The sequence below is a fragment of the Liolophura sinensis genome, chromosome 8 (assembly GCF_032854445.1).
Source record: "Liolophura sinensis isolate JHLJ2023 chromosome 8, CUHK_Ljap_v2, whole genome shotgun sequence".
NCBI lineage: Eukaryota > Metazoa > Mollusca > Polyplacophora > Chitonida > Chitonidae > Liolophura > Liolophura sinensis.
The window spans coordinates 21462287-21486671 of record NC_088302.1 but is presented as its reverse complement, the minus strand read 5'-3'; the positions used below and the strand labels follow the sequence as shown (position 1 = coordinate 21486671).

Sequence of the window (24385 nt, the reverse complement as noted above, 5' to 3'; positions counted from 1 at the left end):
GAAAAGTTTAATATGTCCCTGCTAGTAACAAATGTGAACATGAATGCCATGTTCATGATATGAGAGTCTATGCATACATATCACTGCAATAATTCAGCACAATATATGCGCTTGTTTACCACTATACATAAATTCTGTGAAAAATTGTTGATGACTCAATGCTAAACATACACTGTACCTACACATATATAACCTGAAACTTAGGAGCATCAACCGTACGCAATGCTAACGATAACCAGGGCACGGTTCCACAAAAGTTTAGTAAAGTGATCAAAGTTGGTAGTGTTTTGCCAACCATGTAATGTGTCTCAAAACAAAAATTGTAAGCTTATAAAGTCTAACGCTACATACTGTAATGGGCGACTCAAGTACGAACTACACAGAAGGTCCAAATGACGGTAGACCACATCTTTTTCTTCTGTGACGTCGCAGTGCATGCGTACTTAATATATGTTTTAGGCGCATACATACACTGATAATTGTGACGTAATAAAGCAAAGAACAAATGAGTTCACAGCTTTGGACTGTATTGATTCAGACAGAAAGGAGTTTTACGATTTCCTCATTCTTCAATGTTATTGCAAGTTTTCAAGGCATGTATTCAAGAATGTTCTGAGGATAAATATTCTGTGTAGACTGATAAAATCATACTTTGTGAAGCCCTGAAATTGGCCCAGTTCACCAATTTTTCTCTCCAAAATTACATGAGGAAATCATGACATCAGTGTTCACTAGAAGTAATGTTCACAGCTGATCCAATAGCATTGTTATGTACAGCATCTTGATAGTTTAAAACAACAAACCCAACACAGAACAGAAACAGACTATAAATATAGTACTCTTTGTCTTTGTAAAGATATATGAGAAATACCACAACTAGAGTACAGAAAAAATAATGGAAAAAAAATTTCATCTTGAAAATTTGGCAAATACAAGTGATTTTTATCAAAGATAAATCTTCATCATTCTATACTATAACTTGGTTTATATTAATAACATATATGTACAGGTAACTTCATCAAACACACCTTTATAAATCCTGGCCAAGCTGATGTCTTCAGCCCAACTAATAATTACACAGTTAACAAACATCTTTCAAGCATATGTATTCAAAAACAATGGAATGAACTATGTAACAGTTTGTCATAACACTGTATCTATTAGCTATGACAAGCTGTTCATACAATATACATATTTTACAAAGGCATGCGGTAAAGGTGGGCGCTTCCTAAAGAGATAGTGTACCTTTGTGAGAGAGTCTGCTAGGTTAAAATGTTGCCAAGCTCGAGGTTCTAGCAAAACAGATACTTCATAAAAAAAAAAAACAAAAGGAACAAAAAACCAAACCACCAACACACACACTTCAGATCAGATGCCACTGATTTTCCCTCTTCAACAAAGTACGATACACTTATTACGAAGACTGAAGAAATACTACTACATACTGAGTAACAATATATCCCAGCACATATCTTACATCTTGCTTTTATAGGAAGTTCCAGCAAACACATTATCATATGAAGCTAAACATATATAACTTTGCACAACATGAACAATACAGAGGCAGGCTTCTCCCAATGTGTACAAAATAACTCCTTGGTATGCCGCGCCCTTCTAAGAATGAGGACCCAACAGTACAGGAATAAAGTGTGGTACGAAATTACATCAGAACTTAGTTGAGCGGGAAGGGAGTACATCATTGGGATTGTCTGCAAAGCAAAAATTAAAAAAAAAGAAATCACTAAAGATAAATAATATAAATTTTTTATCTATTTTTTATTTCGGTGGGATTCCCCCAACTATTGGTTGGATTGTAAGAGAAATAATTATAAAGAAACCCCCCGAAATACATTTGATTTATCTGATTGGTGTTTTACGTCGTACTCCAGAATATTTCAGTTATACGACGGCGGCCAGCATTATGATGGGAGGAAAACTGGCAGAGTCCAGTGGAAACCCACGACCATCAGCAGGCTGCTAGCAGACCTTCCCATGTACCACCGGAGACAAAATACAATTGCCTTCAAATTTATATACTGTAAAGGGAAGATGTGAAAAAAAAAACGTAAAGCTTTCTTATTGGCTGTAGTATTAATCTGGTTTGAATCTGATCAGTTGTATGACAAGTATGGAATTTGACCAACCTTTCTAACAAATACACAATTGTTTGTTCCATTCTTTAGATTCACCAGATAAATTTGAAAAAAAGGCTGTTTTCAAAATAGCAATAAAGTTACATGAAAACGCAGTATTCAGCATTCCCACATAAAGTAAACATTATACATTGATGATTGAAAAAAAAAAAAAGAAGCGGACTAGCAATACCTGTAGAGATTATATCAATGATATTTATATTTAAACTGTTCATTAACACTTTCAACAAGGGTTACTTGTAATTAAAGTGCAGTATATAAATCTGAAATACACCTTCAAGTATTAACAAAAGTAAATCAGTGAAGTCAGGTAAGTTGCCACTCTCTTCATGGACTAGCCACTTACTAGATTTGAATAATGACTTATTCGTCCAATCAAATAATTGCTTTCTTATTTAATACTGTGGAAAGTGAAGTTGACTTTGTACTTAACTTTATTCACAGAGGAGGTCACTAACTGACTATGGACAAAATCCTTTGATTGGATTTGTTGATGGTAAATTATTGTCCCACACAAATCACTCAAGTTCACCTGGCATGTTGTGGATTATCTCCCTTTCTTCAGCTCTCACCAAATGACCCAAGAGGAGCTGAGATAGGGACATCAATGAGATAAATTCATTACACTCAGTGACTGTACATGGAAATATCTGACGTAATCAACCCTCTCCTCTTCCCCATTTTTAAGTTTATAAACCCCATATATTTCAGTATTGTTCACATCTAGTAAGGGACAAGTTGGTAAGGGTGCGGCTCCCAGATTTGTCTTTAGAGGTACTTTTATAAAATATAATAATACATGTACACTTTATGTTTGTGATATCCTACTGCTGCTGTGAGTCAAAGAACAATCTTACTTGAATGTTTTCTTTTTAAATGGTTCATGAAAACATGTGTTATTTTTATTTTTTAATAAGCAGTTTAGAATGTCTCCTACAAAAAAAGTTCCCCAGCCTTGTTCTTAAGAGATAAAAATGGTTATAAACTACAGGCCATAGAGGTCAGTCCTGATTCAGCAGTCCGGAGTCAAATGCACTGAGGTCGAAGGCCACAGCTGTCAAAACAAATCTGTGAGGGAGAAGTTTGACTGGAGGAAGCTTAAGCTGTTTCCCAATAATAAATTTAAATGTTGGCATCGTTTCTGTAACATTTTCGAACACTGACAGGCAAAAAGCATTATATATAGTGGTAATTAAGAGATACGCGCAAATATTTAAAAAAAAAAAAAATTTTTTTCTGGCACAGTTTTCTTTATTTCTTATATAAACCACAATCTTTGTTTTGAAGTAACTTTTCATGAGTTCTTTAAACATAAGCATGAATAGCTGAGGCAGATGAGACAGTTATTTGGCACAGAAACATAAAATGCGCATGAAAATGGGGCAGAAGATCAATGAAGCATCTCAATGCATGTGGAGACTGAAAAAATGTTGCATATTTGTTTTTTGGTTCACAATGTTGCGAGAGCTTTGACTGTTGTGATCACATGATTAGGTAGACCGGTTCAACAGAAGCAAACACAAAAATTAGATCAAATATCACACAAACAGTTTTACAACTTTTAAGAAGTTGTTTTTAACTTTTAAGTTTTTAAGTACACCACTACAGAGTTTATAAAACTGCTTAAACTAAAAATATTTCAATTCTGTGCAACCAATACTATAAACACTTTGCTAGCATAAAAAATTATTGTAAAAGAATGACTAAAATACGCTGTTGACAATGCATGTTGACAAAATGATTTTGTAAAACAAATATAAAGCCCAGAGTTTCTAGAAGTATGTGTAAGACTCATATTTTAAATGGCAGTTGCCATTCATTTCCTATCTGGTACAGCTGTGATAAGGAATTGCATATCATTCCATGAAAATGCTCACCTTTTCATTCATGATAATTAATATTCGGAACAATTACACACAATGATCAAGAACAGATAAAATTTAAAAACAGAAGATAAGTGCTCAAAATATTATCACACCATATATGACTTAATAACACCTTGAATCCTGTGACGAATGGTGTGGCTTTTCACAATAAAGGGGTGTCATCTTGTTCCCGAAAGACAGGTAGAAGGGGCTTCAGCTAATGCTGACATGAGGAGCAAAACATACTAATGGGTCAAAGGTCACCTCTTTGGTGTCTGAAGCATTATCTGAAAATTAAAACAAAATACCAACAGCTATAGTGAATCCTTATGTTAACTATGGACTGATTGATGGTTTTTCAACACCACAGTCAAGAATGTAGTGGTCAGCTTACGGCTGGAGGAAACCCCAGCCCCAGATGTAAACCACTGGCAGCCTAATTACAAACCAAACAAGTTTGTATGTGTGGGACTTGTACATCATATTAGTGGAAGACCAGTTGTCTTTAACGAATGTACTTATTCTTACTAAAGTCCTTACAGAAAGTGGGAACTGGGGAATGTACAAATTCCTGCCCAAAGCTGGATTTGAACTCACACCTTCTATCCACATCACCAGTGGGAATCTCAGATTTATATTTCGATTTTGGAATGCCATGAATTATCCAAGTTATTCATTTAACATCTAGAAGCTTATTAAACACCTTAACAAAGCCAATTTTTTGCTGATGTATTTAATAACTCAATAAATCAGTTTTTAATCAGGAGTCCTTACATGGGATGTACTATATTAAAGCAACCAGAAAAACAACGTCGCATCAGTTGTACCTCAGACATGTGGTTAAAAGGCAAACCAAGGTTTGCATGATCTAAGAGGAAACAAGTGCATTGTCAGGATATAGAGATAACTTGTGCCTCAAAATTGATAGAACCATCGCATTGATTTTCTCGGCGTGTTGGATTTTGCCTGCTTTGATATCTCAGTTATGTAACATCCCAAACACAAAACTTCATGTGGGACACTTTACCGATCCATATGTACATTTAGTCTGGTGTTGTCTTTTTTTTAAATGAACTTGTACAAATACAGAGGCCAAATATTAATAATTTCTTTTCTACCTGTCCAAAAACAGACTAAAAAGTCTGTGTTCCTTTTAAACAAATGCGAAACTACAGATAAAAGTGTTACCTTGCAAGGCTAGAATTTTGACAAGCAGTGTGCAAAAACAAACCTGTCATATGCTAGAAGTCAATTTTGTTTTCAGCTCTCATTCCAGAAGTTTACCTGTCTGGGATATATGTAGGTGGAAGCCTTATTATTTCAACCCCTGAAATATGTATAAAAAGAGAGCTGTGGACTGTAGACGTAATCAACATGTACCTCGCTAAGAATCACCCAGTTTCCGCCCTTCGTTTGAGAATGAAGACGGATAACAGCTATCTCGCCCACTTCTGGTTTGATCTGTCCCTGGGCTAGTCCATCCTTGTTGAACTGTCCCACAATCAGGAAGCCCTTGTCTCCCTCTGGGTACATCTTGGAGCCTGGCTGGTTCTCAATAATGGCTCCGTTGTCGTTGATGTGGGAGGCAGGCAGGATTTCCACAGTGGTGTTAAAGAACTTATCGCCAGGGTGCTCCCGATTGCCACTCCGGAAAAGGAAACTGAAAGTAAAAACAAGGATTATTAGCCACATGTGTTAATACAGAAATACTCACTCCATCGCAGGTAAGAGGGAAATGGGCCACAAGGCTTAAAAGGTTGCATTTCAATGAGCTTTTCACAAATTCCTACATTTTCCTGCAAATACAAGATACCAATTCTATGTACAGTTGAGGGAAGAGAATCTTTATCAAAATCAGCAGAAGTTTCGTTTATTAGCTGACCCCCGTTACTACACATTAGTTTTGGCCATTTTGGTCAAAGATTAAATACTTTAAAAATCCTCACATCCCTCAAAATCAACTGAAAATTCTCATCCCTGTTAGAAGTTATGAGGACTTAGGAAATAAGGAAATGCTGGATAGGGGGGATAACTCCACACGTCAGAATACAGTTACTCGTTTACTGCAAATCAGGAAGATTGTCATAAAATCACCGAGGCATCATCTATCAGTATTCACAAAGCTTGTGAGAGTGAAAACAAAATTTTCAAGAATCAATTACATGCATAAGCTTCAATCAGTGCTGTTATGTTCCAGCCCCCTTTCTGTATTCATGGATTTTCTTTAAATAGGTTCAGAGATATTGCAGCCAAAACGATAGGGACTGAAATATGCAAATTAAGCTGAATAATATGCAAAGTAGTGCAAAATAGAACTGAAAAAGCAGTCACCAAGATGCAAGAAAAAGGTTGAAATGTGGCAGTCACAAAGATGTGAAGAGATTGACAGCTGAATGGGAAGGGCTATAAGAAATTCTCATGTAAAAGTCAAATTTGCTTACCGCAAAACAATACTCAGTTATCCGCCCATGACCAAAATGGGCATAGTGTTATCTGGATGTTGTCTGAAGGGAGACAACTTAGTGGTATACTTTCAAGGGCAATATTACTAAGTAATAGTGATAGTAAATGACAACAGATTATATATTACATGCATTAGATTACAACATCCAGATGGCGCTGTTCCTATCTCCATCTTAAGCCATAACTGAGTATTACTTTCCATTGTAAACTACAGATTTCCTTGTCAACACCTGCGAACACATTTCACAACTGATTATTAAGGCTTTGTAAGCATTTGCCAGACCAGCTACCACCCAGGGGAATGGCCATAGTCTCACCTCTGTATGAAAACAGGAGGCTTCATATGGAACTCCACGGTATCGTCAGCCTCGGGGGTGAGTCCCCAGAAAATGGTCTCTCCCATGTACGCTTTCTCCAGCATGTACTTCTGGTAGACCGTCAGGGAGGTACGCAACTCTGCTGGTGGGTTCTTGTGACTACGGATTAGGCTGGCATCTTGCTTAGCAAAGTCCTTATCCTGTAGACACACCATGAGTAGACGTCATTTACACGTACACACAAGTAAGACAAGTAAGGTACAAACAAACCAAATTCTAAAATTCTAAATTGTGATTTTTCAAGACTACAACAGATCTGAACATTTTTAGGTGTGGTTGACAAATTTCAAAACTCGTTCAATGTTATTTACACACATAGTTTATCAGGTACCATTCAGTTTGTGCTTGATAAAATGGGATTTCATGCCTGACAAAGTCCTTGTCAGGATGTTTACTAGCAGGCTTGAAATTGTGCCAAATATATATAAAATTCTGGAAACATTTGTTTAAACAGAATTTGATAATCTACTCTTACATGTCATCTTGGGGAGTACAATGTCAATACCCAGCATGCACAACTTGTGAGTATAAACAGTCTTACCTATGTTCTAAATTAGGGGAGATAACCTTGCTAAAACCATTTTTATCTCACTTACATTCCTGGTCAATAGGTATGTTTTACTGTCAGACACAAAAAACAGATGGAAAGTTTTTTTCACATGAAATTTTCACTGATGTCTCAAGCTGTATGTGCATATTTAATCAATTTTCTTATTTATTTTACCTTCAAATATACCTTTACATAAGCAACAATAGTGTAAAAAGAGTTAAGGCCCAATGAGTTTTAATGTCAAGTAGTATTTTTGCTAGAATTCTGATAGCCGATAACAAAGAGTCATCTGTAAGTGTTACATTTCTGACCATCAAGTATAGCATAGACATGACCATAATGGTCACACGAACATTTTGATTTTTTTTTTTTTTTTTTTTTTTTTTGATTGGTGTTTTACGCCGTACTCAAGAATATTTCACTTATACGACGGCGGCCAGCATTATGGTGGGTGGAAACCGGGCACAGCCCGGCGGAAACCCACGACCATCCGCAGGTTGCTGACAGACCTTCCCACTTACGGCCGAAGAGGAAGCCAGCATGAGCTGGACTTGAACTCACAACGACCGCATTGGTGAGAGGCTTCTGGGTCATTACGCTGCGCTAGCGCGCTAACCGACTGAGCCACAGAGGCCCCGCGAACATTTTGAAGAAAATGATCAAAGTTTGACATACATCTACATGTATGACAGGCCAACATACTAACTATTTTCTCCCACAATTTGTTGGTTATACTTAGCCAGGAGACTTGACTAGGATACATGTATATTTCAGATTAATTAAGTATCCTTTCTCATAAATTTTTTTTATAATTTCATTATATGTAGTTTTGTGCTATAGACACAAGGTCAACCAGTCCTATTTCCTTGCCCTAGCCTCTCAGCGCTGAATGCAAAGCAAGGAAGCAACAAGTACTATTTTTAAAGTCTTTAGTGAGACCTGACCTGGGTTTGATCTCAGGTCTCCTGACTCTGAGGATGATGATCTAACCCTTAGGCCACCAAAGTCTTTCTGTTTACTTCATAACAGTAAGCTAAAAAATATGACACCGTCACTCTTCAACCTTTTCGCATGTTTGCAAGCTGTTTACTCAATCATATTCTGATGGCATTATTTGGTGCTGAATGGTAAAATCATACTTTTTGTCAAGCCCTGAAACTAGCTGATCCAACCAATGTAGTTTTGGCTCCAAAATCGAATCAAAAATATGCATAAATGGCACTGAAAGTTGCTGTTTCATATGTGAAAAGGTTGAGGAATTAGGGTACTGTACCTTGAGTTTCTGTGTCTTCCCTTTCAGAGAAGAATGTATGCCTACATGCTGGAAAAGTGAAGGCTTGTAGCGCCTTCTGACTTCAGCTACTACCTTCCTACAGTGAGCCTGTAAACATAAAGCAGCATGCACACCCTTAGTCAGAGAGTTTAGCCTAAAATCAGGAGCAGGTAAAAACATTATCAGTGACTAACATTGCATAGGTAAGTACTGCAGCTGTGCAGGGCTGTCATTATCTCTTTGAACAGAAGGCTGCCCTCTGCTACCTGACAGAAAATTAAAATTCAGTAAAATAGGAGCAATGGTAAAGGTAGTAGACTACCTGCCCCATTTTCTGCAGCAGTAACACGCTGCAGAAAACTGGTAACCACCTTCTAACGAACCCCTGGACTTTGTCATTTTTACTGCTATAAATGTATTCTGTACAATGCACCGAGTAAGGACCAGTGAGTGATAACCAATACATCTGAAACTGGGGTGAATGTTTTATGCCTAAAAATCTGGTTGGAGAAGCTAGTAATGCAGATTTGTATGGGGTATTTTTATATCATAAGAATTTCTTGATTGATATTTTTGGCAGCAAAATCAGCCAAAAATGGTTTTACAGGCTTCTGCACTAAAAGTTAACACGGAAACTCCACAAGAGAGACAACTCTGTCAAACAGCCACCACCAAAATGTGTAAGAGGATATCATCAGCATAGCATTTGATCCAAGGGTGAGTCAGTCAGTGCTTTTGATTTAATGTCGTACTTAACAACTTTTCAGTTTGTCAGGATCTATTTTGTTGTCTGGATTACATTTGAAGCATGATGACAGGTTACTACTTATCTATGGCAAGCGTATAAATACATATTAGCTTACAGGACTCTTTTCTGGACTACAATACTTGACAGTCAATAAGTTGTCCAGCAGCCAATCCACTGGCTTGTCGTTGTGGAACATCACAAAGAATTCTGCAAATAACGGCAGGTCTTGTGACTTGAACATTTTACCTGCAAAAGATCATTTCATCATAACGAGTTAGATATATATTTAGAAAAGAGGAGTCAAGTCTGAAAGTTCGTTTACATGTGACAGAGGTGAGATCTTCTCTGTGAAAGAGATATTGCACATACATGTGTTTCCGTCATGCACATTTGGAAAGAGTGACACATGAAAGCATTCATAAATTTAAAGGGCTACAGAATCGATTCTGAGTGGCTGGTGTGACAGATGGGCAAGCCCAGGCTATGCTTACCCTAAGCTGAATTTTTGCAGGGTACATTATTCAAGCATGTCTGAGGCTGCCAGATTTACCCAGGGGAACTATCTCCACTGTCAGCCAATCACATAAATTCTGTATCCCTTTAACTGGTGTATAACGGCATATTCAACTAAAGTTAATCAACCAATGGTAGCCAGTTTTATTTGCAAGGCACATATAAACTTCATGTAAAACTACACGGGATAGAATTGTCTACTGCTTATTACCACCACGGGAACAATGAGAGCCAGGAACCTGAACTTGTAAGACATCAAGACAGACAAATCTAACAGGTTTTTGAATGACACCAGTGGCACAACATTTTTAGATCTAACAGTTTCATAATATCTACTTAAACTGCAAAAAATCAAGGATACTTCAGCCTGTTACAATGTTAATCAGCTTCATGAAGAGCAGAAACTCTGACAGGCCTCTTGATATAAAGGAGCAGATGAACAGGGAACCACAGGGAACAGGGTATGTTAAATCAGTGCACAAGAGTACAGTATCTCTACCAGTAGATCTACCAGCTTGTCCAATATATTTTTTATTTATTGACTGCTATTCGATGTCATACTTTCACTACAGTGATGTTTTTCACTTTTATTGGTGAAGGACATCAGAGTGCCTTAGGTAAACCATCGACCTTGGCCAAATTACTGACAAACTTTTAAACTTCTGACTTACAGATGTGAACTACATATTGGTAGCAGACCAGGTCGGTATCAAGGCCTCTTGTGTCTTAGCAATTAAAAGACTAAATCTGCCCCCCACGTATTTTTATATAAGAGAGTAATGAACATATCAGCTTGACCATCGACACATAACTGCCGCCACACTTACCTATAAAACCCAACTGTGAAAACTCTAACACAATCCAGTTGTTATTTTTTTGGTTAATAGCAAAATTTTTCATTGTTGCCATGTAACCTGGTTTGGCAATCACATCATCTTCAAGCTACAAAAGAATAAAACTAATGAGACAAAAGAATAAAACTAATGAGACAAAAAAATAGTGTTTGGCAGATGATATGAATGCATAACTTGAGACATAAATTCGTCAGAAGCCATTTTATGCAGCGCTGACAAAGAATTACACAGAAAGATCAATTTTCTAAAATTTATGACACAAATCATTCCCATCAATACATCATGTCACAGCAAAGAGTAAACCACAACCATCTAAGTATTTTATAATCTGTTAGCGGGTTGTCTCTCTATGATTCTTTGATTGTCTCCCTTTGATTCGGGATGTTAATGAAGTGGCAGTGGCTCAGCCTGTTGAAACAAACCGTTATATATTATAAAACTTGAATGAAGGAAAACACAAAATTAGAAAAAACAAAGGGGAAAAAGTGCTGTACACTTACCTGAGTATAATATAAACCTCTATTTTTAGCATACAGCATGAGAAAAGCAAAATCTAAATTCTGCTTTGTTCTCCATCTACGAAGACAAAAGAAGACAAAGATTCAATAATAAAAAATATCGCCAGCATGTGGAATAAACGTAAGTACTACGACATTCATAAACATTTCCTCTGAAGGTGGAAAGGAATGCAAATGAAACTAGCTGAGATTGGCCATCTCAGCTTTTTATTATTTCAAATTGGATGGAAAACGTAACAGATGGTGTGATTGATCTTTTCAATTGAGTGTTGATTTATTCTGCTGCTTCTCGATTTCTGCTTAAAAATGACAATTCACAAGAGCTGCAACATTCTGCAACTATAGACTAACACTGGAAATACCTCACTGAGTGTACAAATCAGTTCATTCTGGAACGGAAGAGACATACGGTTAATGACCTAAAGTCTTGCCCTGGGACTCCTTAAGTGCATTCCAGGATTCATTGTGTTGATTGTAATTCTTACTGAATGGGCGCCGCAAGAGAGCATCAGGGGTGGTCAGGGGATTATACTGACAGTTCAAGGCTGTAATAAACAAGCTCACGCTTCACCGAGCAGTTAATCTATGCTCCTACCACCAACAATCCATGTTTCATCAGTTTTAATCATCATAATTTTAGCAACAAGTTGTTTTATTATCATCACTTTGTGATAAATGTGAATTGGGGAGAAAACTCGGTGGAGATTAAGCGTGACTACCCTGCACTTTTATGCATGTGGAGTGTCATGGCAAACATCTGCTTTTAAACTGCAGCATATACAAAGCTGTAACAGAATTTAGCATACCACGAATAAATACTTGCAAACTAGGCCTACCAGCAGACGCGATGAAAATGTCAAACTATGATTAAAGCGACACCTACACATATGCCTTTGTGCCGCTGCAGCTAAACATTTCTTGTTCATTCTGGTGTAATTTGAAAGACTGCCAACTTCTGGCCATATTTCGTAAATCAAATGCTTAGTTTAGTTAATACTTAGCCAAGTCCGCTCACATGAAATTTGAGTCAGACAGACTGGCTTTATGTCTACATGTAGGTACAAGCTGCTTACATTCACAGGACTCAAAATTTCCAAGAACATGATTTTTGCTGGCGAAGGGCAAAAAGATAATCATATCTGTTGCTGGGGACGCGAAATCACCTCTGGACAAAATTGTACATAGGAAATCATAAACCTTATATTTTATTTTGATATAAAGCCAGTGATGGTGTTGTGCGAACTCCTAAAGGGATAAATACTCAGACAAATTTCGGTTCACGATATGCCAGACTCGCACACAGTGCTACCGTAAAGGGGTAAAAGTAAATCGTGGTAGTTTTCGGAAAACCTCACGTGAAGTATGTTTTCTGTGTCTACCGGGAGGTTCCCGATACAAAACGTGGGGAAAGGAACTCTTCTGCAATAGAAGGACAGTTCTAACTGTAAAGAAACAAAATGTGCGTGTAGAATGACATACAGATTTGGAATTACATGGACACGGGAAGTTGATGACAAATATTTCTGAGTGAAATTTGTTTTTAGCTGAAATACATTTGTACACATATTCGTTGCATAATGAGGGCTCTCAGCAGACAACTGTTTACCAGGTAACGGTGTGAGGTGAATTCCACATAGGCCTAACCCAAATAATCGGTTCGCCTGCAGTGTACTTTGCACTTGTACATTCCTTGTTTCGTGTGGGTCATGCTTTGAGAGAGTGTTTCAAATTTAAAGCTTTTTAATAGACACCACCTGATACTTTCTTCAATTTCATTCATGAGTATATTAAGAGATGCATATGTAAGCCTACTGGTCAGGAAACTTGTACATCTCACTGCCAGTGACTTGACCCCATGTGGCGAGGATTTGCAAGTGCTGGCAGGATAATGAAACGGACTGTCATCTTGCTGCCAACTCAGATCATGCGAAAGTAGATGACAGCAACTCATGTGCAAAACTTAAGGTCATTTACGGTATGTATTCCACATGATGCAAGTATTTTTGGAGCTCACTACTGGTATAACATATCCGGATACAATGATCATGGGTTCAAATCTTGTTTTGTATTAATTCAAATAATTGAATACCACTGAATAACAATGATTCTTGATTGATTGATTTTTTGATTGGTGTTTTACGCCGTACTCAAGAACATTTCACTTATACGACGGCGGCAATGATTCTTGAAGTACTGCTTAAATTACAATACAATTGCATGTGGAGGTCCCGTAGTGGTTTGTGCCATCAGAATACGGTAAATGGCCAAAAGATCACCCATGACCGTTGTACATTTGACCTCATTTACCTGATTTTGAGTGATCTCCTGATCTCAGAAAGATATTTTGAGGTTTGTTTGCGAAGGAACAATGTTTTGCAATATTAGCAGCAAAAAATTTTGTGACATGTTTTTCCCTCTTAAAATGACCATTTTGGGGCAAAAGGTTGGATCATTTACGTTAAAACATGTAGTTATGCCAAAGACTGACAATAGAACAAAAAATTTCGTCAAATATAGACCTGATGGCTCACAAGTCGAACTGGGTCTGTAACTTGTCTCTGTGAAGCGATGCATGGGGTTTAGAAAAATCATGATTTTGTCCAAAGGTCATGAACAGATCAAAACTGAAATTTGACTGGCCAATTGTTAAGTGATGATATGTCACATGACATGTTGAAAGGACGACACTCATCGTCAGCATGGATTATAATTGCTAACTGTGGATAGTCTGCAAGCAACCTGCGGATGGTCGTGGGTTTCCCCCGTGTTGTGCCTGGTTTCCTCCCACCATAATGCTGACTGCCGTCGTATAAGTGAAATATTCTTGAGTAAAATACCAATCAGATCAAATAAATAAATATTACTGCTAACCCACCCAAGGCCAAATCCTGGGTGCTGCCAGGACTGAGCGGTATCACTACATGCATATGTATACCTCACCCCTGACAAATCTGCCATAACGCGTCGGCATCATACTCACTTCACTCTCTCTGGAGGATCCCCCAGGGTCAGCTGGAGTTGGTTCAGATCAGGGTAGAAGGAGGCTGGAGGGGCGATCACCTCTATCAGGCCATTTTTCACGCTCTCCGGCAACCTGGAACATAAACCGACATGACCTGCTATTATTATTCACGACTTGGGAGTACTGATTAAATTTACCTGTCTAGAACAATTCTTGAGTCTTTCCAACACTGCTGACAACTCCTCCATACATGACTGTTCTGATTTCTTACATAGTTTCTTAATTATTCGGTGGTTTGTTTTGAATGTTGTTTCCCAAATCTGCCTTGCGAAAATTTACCTCAAACAATTATTACGGCTGACAAAAGATTTACGAATGTCAGTTGCACTGTACCTCAATGATATCTGGCTTCATACATTACATCACCATTGTAAAGCAAGCTTCCAAAACTACTGAGAATAATGTGTTCCAGAAAATTTGCATTTGCAAGGCATAATGTCAATCGAACATAAGTTTTACGCTAGCAAATGCTGCTAATTTAATGCTACGGATGACAATTGGAACTCAACAAAATCCTACAACTGTAAAAACTTTTTTACAGGTTTTACTTTCATTCTTTGAGGTTTATACTCAGTTGAACTCAAGCCCTTTGTTTTGTAAAAGGCCTGATGTCAAAAATTGGACCTCCCAACGGACAGACCTAGCAACAAATACAGACAATTGTCAGAGTTCAAAACAAATTTCCACTCACCTGGCTTCTATTTCCTTGCCCACCTCTTTAACGTACTCCAAATCAAAAGGCTACAAGAGAAGAGAAGATGTCTTTATTTGTTTATTTTATTTAACTGAATCAAAGTGACCAATTTTTCGTTTTTTTGACATCAGACAGGTTTATGCGTGATGGAAACCAGAAGACATCTTTAAGTATATAGTAGATGTTGTAATGATATTTTGTGTACACCTCCAGGACAAACAAAAGCTGTTCACGTTTGACCATAAATGTCAGATTTGGGGTCATTCCTGGGGCAGGTCATGTAAGACTCCATAGCATACTCCTTATAGTACATGTGCCGCTCTCTGTACATCACTGCCATCACTAGCAAATTTTGTACTGAAATTTTGAACAACGCCAAGGTTACAGTGGGGTCATGGTGATGAGGCAAGAACAACGCCAAGATCACTGTGGTCACAGTGATGAGGCAGGAAATGATGGGAGAACTCACAAAAACTCGTGTCTCAACCACTGTTCTAATAATATTTTATACACATGCATTCTCCTTATCTAAAGTGCATACAACATGATTCTAACCAAAACCTGAACAATTTTATTCATGACAGGTGTTTGAATAGTTCGGCACAAAGACACCACTGGAACGGATAAGCTTAAACATGCCTACGAGTGTCACACAGGCTCCAAAGGTCAAGCTTGTCTAGTGGTGGCAGTGATGTAAAGCGAAAACGCAGTCAGAGTAAAACTTTATAGGCTTTATCACTTTTATCCCTTAAAGACATGATAAACCTCAAAAACTCCCAATGAATAACAAAGGGCAATCAGAATGTATTAAACAGGCAAATCACATGAGCTAAATATGAATGTCTTTTCAAAATGCATATTCATTGGCTGAATTTCTACACCTTTTCTCAACATTCCACAGTTCTCATGATGTCAGGTCATGTATTTAATTAAACGTTGTCAATAAATGTTTAAGAAAAAAGCATATTCATTGGATGAATTTCTACATCTTTTCTGAACATTCCGCAGTGTTCATGTTGTCAGGTCATGTATTTAACTAGACATTGTCAATGAAAATCTAAGAAAAAAGCATATTCATTGGCTGAATTTCTACACCTTTTCTCAACATTCTGCAGTGATCATGTTGTCAGGTCATGTATTTAACTAGACGTTGTCAATGAATATCCAAGAAAAAAGCATATTCATTGGCTGAATTTCTACACCTTTTCTCAACATTCTGCAGTGATCATGTTGTCAGGTCATGTATTTAACTAGACGTTGTCAATGAATATCCAAGAAAAAAGCATATTCATTGGCTGAATTTCTACACCTTTTCTCAACATTCTGCAGTGATCATGTTGTCAGGTCATGTATTTAACTAGATGTTGTGAATGAATATCTCAGAAAAAAGCATATTCATTGGATGAATTTCTAGACCTTTTCTCAACATTCTGCAGTGATCATGTTGTCAGGTCATGTATTTAACTAGACGTTGTCAATGAATATCAAAGAAAAAGCATATTCATTGGCTGAATTTCTACACCTTTTTACCTTTTCGGAACAAAAAAAATGAAAGCACAATCACATAGAACTTGCCTCTCCAACAAAGATCACGATGAGAGAATCTTCTTTTTCCTGCTCATCTAAGCCATTCACCAGGTGTTCTAGGGTGCGGATCAAGTAGCTCTCTCGGGCTCGCTTCACCGTGGGGACTCCATAGACCATAGTCACTGAAACACATTGCAACAAATGCTCAGTGTATGTATAGGCTGCAAGACCTGTGGGCAATGTCATAAAGACCCTACTGCCACACAACAAATTTGATTTTAAATTTAACTGGAAAATTCAAAATTTCGAAATCAGGTGTTCCGAATTTAAAGTTCAGGGAATCATACACACCTATTTTACAGCTCAATCTGAAAATAGTTAGATAAATATTATCCAACTTTCATAGTCACTGTCATTGTTATTCTCCTTTGCACAGTTCCTGGTTCACTTTGATGCTGTGAAAACCAGCAGCTTTTTTCAGCCAGAACTTACCCTGGGTAAAGTAGATGGAGAAGTGAAGAAAATATTCCTTTTGTGTACTTGAACAACTCAGTAATAATTGGGATAACAGGGAGTTGATGCTTAATTTGTACAATATTGTTAATAGCATTTTTTTATATTCAAATTCCCAAACTTTTGTATGCCATTAGCTTTTATCAGAAAAGGTTTACAGGGTACATAAAAAGGTACTATAAAATGTAGGGTGTTGTTTATAGTGAAAAAAAGCCTGGATCATTTGACTGTCCACTCAAAGCCAGATAAACGACAGTAGACATCTGGAAGTCTGAACTTTGTGAAGATGACAATTTTTCTTTTGCCATCGGCAACATGTTTCTTTAAAGCTCATACAAGACTGTGTGAGGTTACCTCCTATCCTATTCTGGGAGATCTTGAAGGCGGGCTGCACACTGCCATCATTACCCAACAGGTGAGGCAGGTAGCTGAAAATACTAGGGATGTAGATGCGCTGGTGGTCTGTCTGACGGCTGTAATTCTGCAGAGCCTGCTGCATCTCTCTGAGGATTGACTCGTTAGAGGAGGCACGGCTGCAGGGAAAATAAGAACAATTGTTATCAAAATCAATCCCATAATCACGACGTTAGTGTCACTTGTCTACGTAACTTCTAGCCTACAGGCCTGTGGCCACCATTCAGAGTAAGGGTGGGTGGGAAACCGGGGCTGTTTAGGCTGACTGCTTCATTGATTTATTTACTTGATTGATGTTTTACACCATACTCAAGAATATTTCCCTTATATATCTGTGGCCAGCATTATATTTGGAGGAAACCAGGGAAACCCACGACCATCCAAAGGTTGCTGACAGGGAAATGGAAATGAATGTGTGGTCTTATGGGTCAATGGCTTATGGAGTTTTAGCAGTAGGGATTATATCAATTAACATAAATCTGGCCGTACGTGGGAAGGTCTGGCAGCAACTTGCGGATGGTTGTGGAATTCCCTCTGGCTGTGTCCGGTTCCCTCCCACCATAATGCTGGCCGCAGTTGTACAAGTGAAATATTCTTGAGTACGGCGTAAAACACCAATCAAATAAATAAATAAATAAATAAAATTAACGTAAAAGGTTGTGTAAACAATGGGAGAACTTAAAAACATGTATGCCGAAAACAAAAAATGTCTTGATGAACCATCATATCAGTACAACTCAGTTTGCCATGCATTTTCAAAATTATAAATGTATACACATGTATGAAGGAAACCACTGCAATATTACAATTTATTTTTGTTTCATGACACCCTTTGAGGTAATGGGAACTAAAAAATAAGTCAGGTCTGGTTTAATTTAAAAATGAGTAAAAAGTCACACAGTGTACGGCAATATATAACTATGAAGACTAAGCTTTGGAATGTGACAATGTCACCTGCCTATGCTATGATTTATGCATCTAATGCAACTGCAGGGTCTTTGGTATATATATATATATATATATATATATATATATATATATATATATATATATATATGTACATATACCGTGAAACTTTAAAAAAAAAAGACATGCAGTTGTTATCAAAAGGTGTATTAAGTTTGTGAAATCAATAACCAGTGCAAGTTGTGTATATTCCAGAATGTTAATTAAAAGACATGGTCAAACTTCATCAAATTGGGGCGAGAGAGATACAAGTCTAGCAGAACAGGTCCATGTAGTAGTGAGATGCAAAGTGGTTAGAATTAAAAAAAAAAAAAAACAACAATCCGGATTACCTTGATCCTTATCATTTAACCATTTCTTTTAAAGGTAAAGACATCAAATAATATAAGCTGACTTATTTTATGGGAAGAGCACTGGAGACAAATGTAAACGTAAATGACCACAAACATTTTTATCTGACATACTTGGTAACTCTGTAAAACAATTTTTAACGAGGACTTCTTACAAGATAAAAGCAAGTGGAAACATGAAGGAGTGCCACTCGTACCCCATGCACATATGATTAAAAGGTAGAACAGGGTTCAGGTAAGCAGATACAGGTGCTCCCTTGGATAATAGAAATAACTTGCTCCTGATTGGTTAAAACTGAAAGCACGGCTTTTGATTGCTTCAATGTGTGCACAAGTTACGCTTTTTAAACGATGTGTGAAATACTTTGTCTATGCAAATACACATTTCGTCCAGTGTTGTCCTTTCCTTTAAAGCACAAATTTAGGCTTTGGGACTGGCATAGTTCCTTCAGTGAGAACTGCATTTTAGCTTTCTGGTCATGTCAAACATTGCTCTCACGGCTAGGAGCAATTCCTCCAGCAGTTTTCGATTTAGTAAGTTGAAAGTCTAAAATTCTGCGGTGCATAGTTTAATACCAACAGTAAGAAGTCAAAATTGTGACAAATTTTTCTTAGCATGACCTGCTAGCAGCTCCAAGGATTCAAAAATAAGTGTTTGTGTGGAATTTCAAATGTTAATTAATCAGAGCTTGGCTTTGTTGAACTGGTCCCAGTTTTAAAATACTAGCCAGTGGGATGATTGATACCTGTGGTTGTCTAGGTTGGCCTGGGAGTTGACCATGAACTTGAACTGGCTCTGCAACACTTTGAGGTCATGTTCACGGATTTTGTTCAGGTTCTGGGCAAACTCCAGGCGCTCCCTCATCTCTGCTAGCCGGTGTTCCACCAGAACTTCATTGGTAGCATCTGAAATGTATAAGTACATGTATAAAACAGCAGGAATGCATTGATTACATCTTCGTTTATTTATCTGCAGACCTTCATTACTCAATTGGTTTGAGTGTTGTCACTGACACAGCCGAAGGCTGACTGACAAATGATTGATTGTTGTTCAAGGTCATACTGAAGAACTGTTCTCTTATACGACGGCAGTCAGTTTTATTGTTGGATAACCGCAGTTCCCCCACGTAAATCACTCACTTTTGGTAAGCTACTGAGGAACTTACCAAATTATACTAAGAACTTTAAAGAAGGCTTGTCAAGTATCTGGTAAAGCAGTCATGTCTTTCAGGCAAATTCAAATTTATGCCAAAACATGAATTTTTTGTGTCTTTTTTTTGTAATTTTGATATATCAAAAAAATATATATACATATTAAAGTAAAGTAAAATGTTAGGATTACCTTCACTGATAAAAACGATACCTCAAATACTCAGTTAGATGTGTCAGCAAACCGGTCTGTTATTACATACCCAGACGCCATGATGTCAACAAAGAGACATTCTGTTTTATGACATTTCATTCCAAGCTCAGCGAAATGACGTCAAAATACAAGTTCAGTCAACTTTAACATTCTTATACATCACGCAACAAGACATGACGTCATACACAGCATCACGCTATTTACAGGTCTATACAGTCCTGCAGCTAAAATATTCAATATATATAACCTTCAAGTACACAAAATCATCATATTATCAAAATAAAAATAATACACAGAATATCGCACAAAAGAGGGAAATGATAGCTAACTTGACGCTACAAGTCTTGTGGGTTATCATTTCCACCTTTCATGAAAGCAATATTTATGGTATTCAACTTTCAACGCGCAGTATCCTCTATATATCAGTACCAATGTGTTTTTTGATGCTAATTTTCTGCCAGCGTTTAGAAATTTTTTAGACTCTTTCCCAAATGGAGCTTTTTTGACAGCTATCACCACTGATGTCACAAGGTTGACTTTAGGCTGACTGCTGGGGTATAAAGAAGGCTAAAGTTTAAAAACCACATACATACCGAAGTCCACGAGCCTTTTTTTTGTGCTTTTGTATGATAGGAGACACATTATAGTAAAACCAATACAATTCATCAGCGCTCTTCAGGAAGTGCGAGATATGCATTTAGAGCAATGGGCAAACCCCAGTGAGTGATACTCCTACAGGGTAAAATAGCATGCTTGAGTGACTTGGTCATGCATGGTTTATTTACCCCTGTGTTTTTTGAAGCACATTATTGTTAAAACAAAAAAAATGTTTGTCAGGCTGAAGCTTTCATATGAATAATACTTACTGATTATAACTGCCAAAGCAACCTCTTATACTGTATGTCAGGTGGCTGTCTCTTGCTTCTTACAAGTTCGTTATCATATGACTGGAAAATTTTTTTCCAGTACGACATTAAACCCCAAGCACCCACTCACTCACTTTGGAATTCTTTAGTATAATTCTCCGAAGAAGATTTCTTTGAAATTGTCCTCAGCTAGTTTATTAACTATATCGGAGGAGAAGTCAATATATTATCTCCATGTTTTAAATGCTGACCTTCTGCTTTATTATTTTTTGCCCTTAAGTTTCTGAACCATGTTCCAGACTTTACGCATGGGTGTTGTTGATGTAATGCCCAAAACAAAGTTCCGCCAACAAGATCGTCTCTTGGACTTGAGTAATCAACGAGCCTTAGCTCGAAAAAATACGAACCTGGTTTAGTTATCATCAGTAGGCATTACGACAGTCCTTATCATACCAGGGTTTACTTTTGGATTTGGGATTTGTCCAGGTTTTAGGGATAGTTCTATCGGCAGCTCGTAAAACAAGCTCATTAAATTTTAATATAGGATCATTGGAGGATCTGGAGCGATATCAGGCCTCACAGGACATCTCAAATGCGATCCAATCTGCTTTATTGAATTTCCACCTAGCCACACGTTCTAAAGAATTAAAAGTGATACGCTCTAGAATTATAGGAAATGGTCACTACCACAAAGATCGTCATGTACCTTCCAAGAAAAATCTGGGAGAAGTGCTGGATCCGTGAGAGTGAGATAATAGCAGAATAAGTGCCATTACCCGGATGTAAATAGGTATTAGAACCATCATTGAAATAACACAGTTCTTCCTTACATAAGTAGTCTTCTACTATCTTGCCCTTATTATTAATGTTATTACTGCCCCATAGAGGGTTATGCGAATTAAAATCTCCCATTATAATAAACGGTTTAGGTAATTGTTCTGTAAGATTATGTAACTGAGAAGCTGACAAAGAACTGTTCGGAGGTATCTACACCGAACATAATGTGACTGTTTTACACAATGAAACACGAACGGCCACAGCCTGAAGCTCTGTATGTAGAGCAACAGGGCTGTGGATAATACTGTTATCTATGAATATCGAGGAGCTGCCTGCAGCTCGCTCTTCTTCATTTGAATAAGTACTATTTAATGAATAATTTTTATCTTTGTCAGATGTCTTCAGGTGAGTTTCCTGAAGACACAGGGCAGCTGGATTTAAAGATTGAACTTGCTGTGTTATTTCAATAAAATTTGCCTTAAGACCTCAACAATTCCATTGTATAATTTTGTCTAAAGAAGACATTATGGAGGAAGGCATATGGGGGACTTCTCTTTATGTTTGAACCGTGGACGACCCTTCGGCTGTTAGATCTCCCTGGTGCGGGTGATGTATCCATCACCTCAGCATCTGATGTTGAAGGACCAACGTCCTCCAACGATCCAAACCTATTAAAAGTTTGGACAGGGTCCCTAGTGGCCTTAGAGGGATGCTCTGTGGGCCACTAGTTTACTATTTTCATTACGAGATTTATTTTCAGACTTAGATATGGCAGGTTTGTTTTTGCTTTGATCAGGTTCAGGGTTATCAGTTTGTTTTGTAATATTTACTGGGTCTTTTTGAGTTACTGTAGTCGTCTGGGTTGAGCAGGATTATGGGCAGGTTGAGCAGCAGGTTGTAGAGAACTAGGTTTGTCGTTTCCAATGGGCCAAGTCAAGGAGGTTTGAGTAGCAACAGATGCTACTCGCTTGACCGCATTGGCAAATAAAGTCTGCAGTGAAGTATTAGGAGGCGAGACTAGTTTGCAGGCCTCCTGATATGATATATTGTTTTTAGTTTTTTATAGTGATTATTTGTTTTTCTTTTACGGAAAGTGGGCAGTCCCTAGAGGAGGCCACGTGATCTCCACTGCAACTGCAGCACTTAGCTGTGCTGCTACAGTCGAAACCATCATGACCTTCACTGCTGCACCAAAAACAAACCAGTTTATTTTTGCATTGGCCCTTGCCATGACCAAACTTTTGAAGTTAAAACAACGTGTCAGGTTAGGGATATACAACTCCACATTAACCCTATACGGGCCAATGTAGATATACGACGGAATAGATTTACTGTTGAAGGTTAGAAGATATGTACTTAGTTTAATGATGTTACCAGACTTCTTCATAGTGAAGCGTTTCACTCTGGCAACACCCTGCGATTTCAGTTCTGTGCAGATTAGCTTTTCTGATAAATCAATGATATCCTGATCCCTGTCACGTATAATTCCCTCACAGCTGTTCAGGGAATTATGAGGGGATACACAGGAATATCAGTTATTTTATTCAAAGCTAATAAATTGATGGATTGTTGTTTCCGAAAACATTCAATGAGAATGTCTCCAGATCGTAACTTTTTGACGTTTTTTTTAAAGTACCTGCTGATCCCTGCAAGGCCTTTAAGTACAACTGGATGAATTTTTGAGGCCGGCTTCTGTTCACTCTTTGTTGAGAGAACGATGAAAGCCGGCCAACTGTCCTGTTCGTTATCAACTGAGTCAGCCAAAACCTCTAATTTTCTCTACTTATCAGTACTTGAAATCAGCTGAGAGGAAGGCCTGTTAGATATACTGGAGACATTAACTGAAAGGTTTGAGGAAGACATGGCATATATATATAAATTTCATCTCATATGTTCGCCACCCACTACGGAGTGCCAACAAGGGCGATGCCTGAACCTGGGAATACCCGGCAGGAAAGACACCAAGGATTCCATATGAGGTATACTCGAACAGATTGATTTATACCAAAGGTTAAATTCAATCTACTCGATTGACCCATGAGCCACCGCCTCAAAACGTAGTCTGTAAACGAAGTTTCAGAAATAACATTTTCTTTAAGGAATGGTGTTATGGAGAAATTCTGGGACAATGCAGAGGCAAGACATGACCAAGCTGATTGATCGGACCAGGCCCATCCGACCTCCCGTCTCACTCCAAGTAAGGGCCAAAGTGACGTGTTGGGCGTGAGGATCTCGCAAGACCAACACACCCTCAGCCACCAGGATCCCGTCCTCGGAGATTACGGGTCGCAACCCACGGCAAACAGGTCGCTCCCCGGTTGCCTCTCACACAACCAATATTCACCGGGCTGACACAGGAGAACTCTAGGTTAGTCGACTTTTACGACAAGCTTGCCTAGAGGGCTGAGGTCCTATTCTTATCACCCCAGAAACCCCAAGGGGGCATATATATATATATATATATATATATATATATATATATATATATATATATAAGATGGCAGTATATATATATATATATATATATATATATATAAGATGGCAGCCAGCTTCGTGGTGGGGAGGAAACCAGACAGATC

The 24385-nt window shown here is 37.9% G+C and overlaps 1 protein-coding gene across 2 annotated transcripts in view; it reads right to left on the bottom strand.

Annotated features, from left to right (window-relative positions):
* Window positions 1–1093: 1093 nt before the first annotated feature.
* Window positions 1094–24385, bottom strand: part of LOC135472577 (alpha-1,3-mannosyl-glycoprotein 4-beta-N-acetylglucosaminyltransferase B-like) — a 48163-nt gene continuing 24871 nt past the window's right edge. For both annotated transcript variants that reach the window (XM_064752136.1, XM_064752137.1), the window contains exons 3-14: window positions 19547–19706; window positions 17425–17603; window positions 16606–16739; window positions 15028–15077; window positions 14295–14408; window positions 11297–11372; window positions 10770–10884; window positions 9545–9675; window positions 8682–8789; window positions 6799–6998; window positions 5399–5678; window positions 1094–4305 (exon numbers count right to left, since the gene is read on the bottom strand). In XM_064752136.1, the coding sequence (XP_064608206.1) occupies window positions 4279–4305; window positions 5399–5678; window positions 6799–6998; window positions 8682–8789; window positions 9545–9675; window positions 10770–10884; window positions 11297–11372; window positions 14295–14408; window positions 15028–15077; window positions 16606–16739; window positions 17425–17603; window positions 19547–19706 (1574 nt within the window). In that variant the 3' untranslated portion in view covers window positions 1094–4278. The remainder of the gene's footprint in view (window positions 4306–5398; window positions 5679–6798; window positions 6999–8681; window positions 8790–9544; window positions 9676–10769; window positions 10885–11296; window positions 11373–14294; window positions 14409–15027; window positions 15078–16605; window positions 16740–17424; window positions 17604–19546; window positions 19707–24385) is intronic.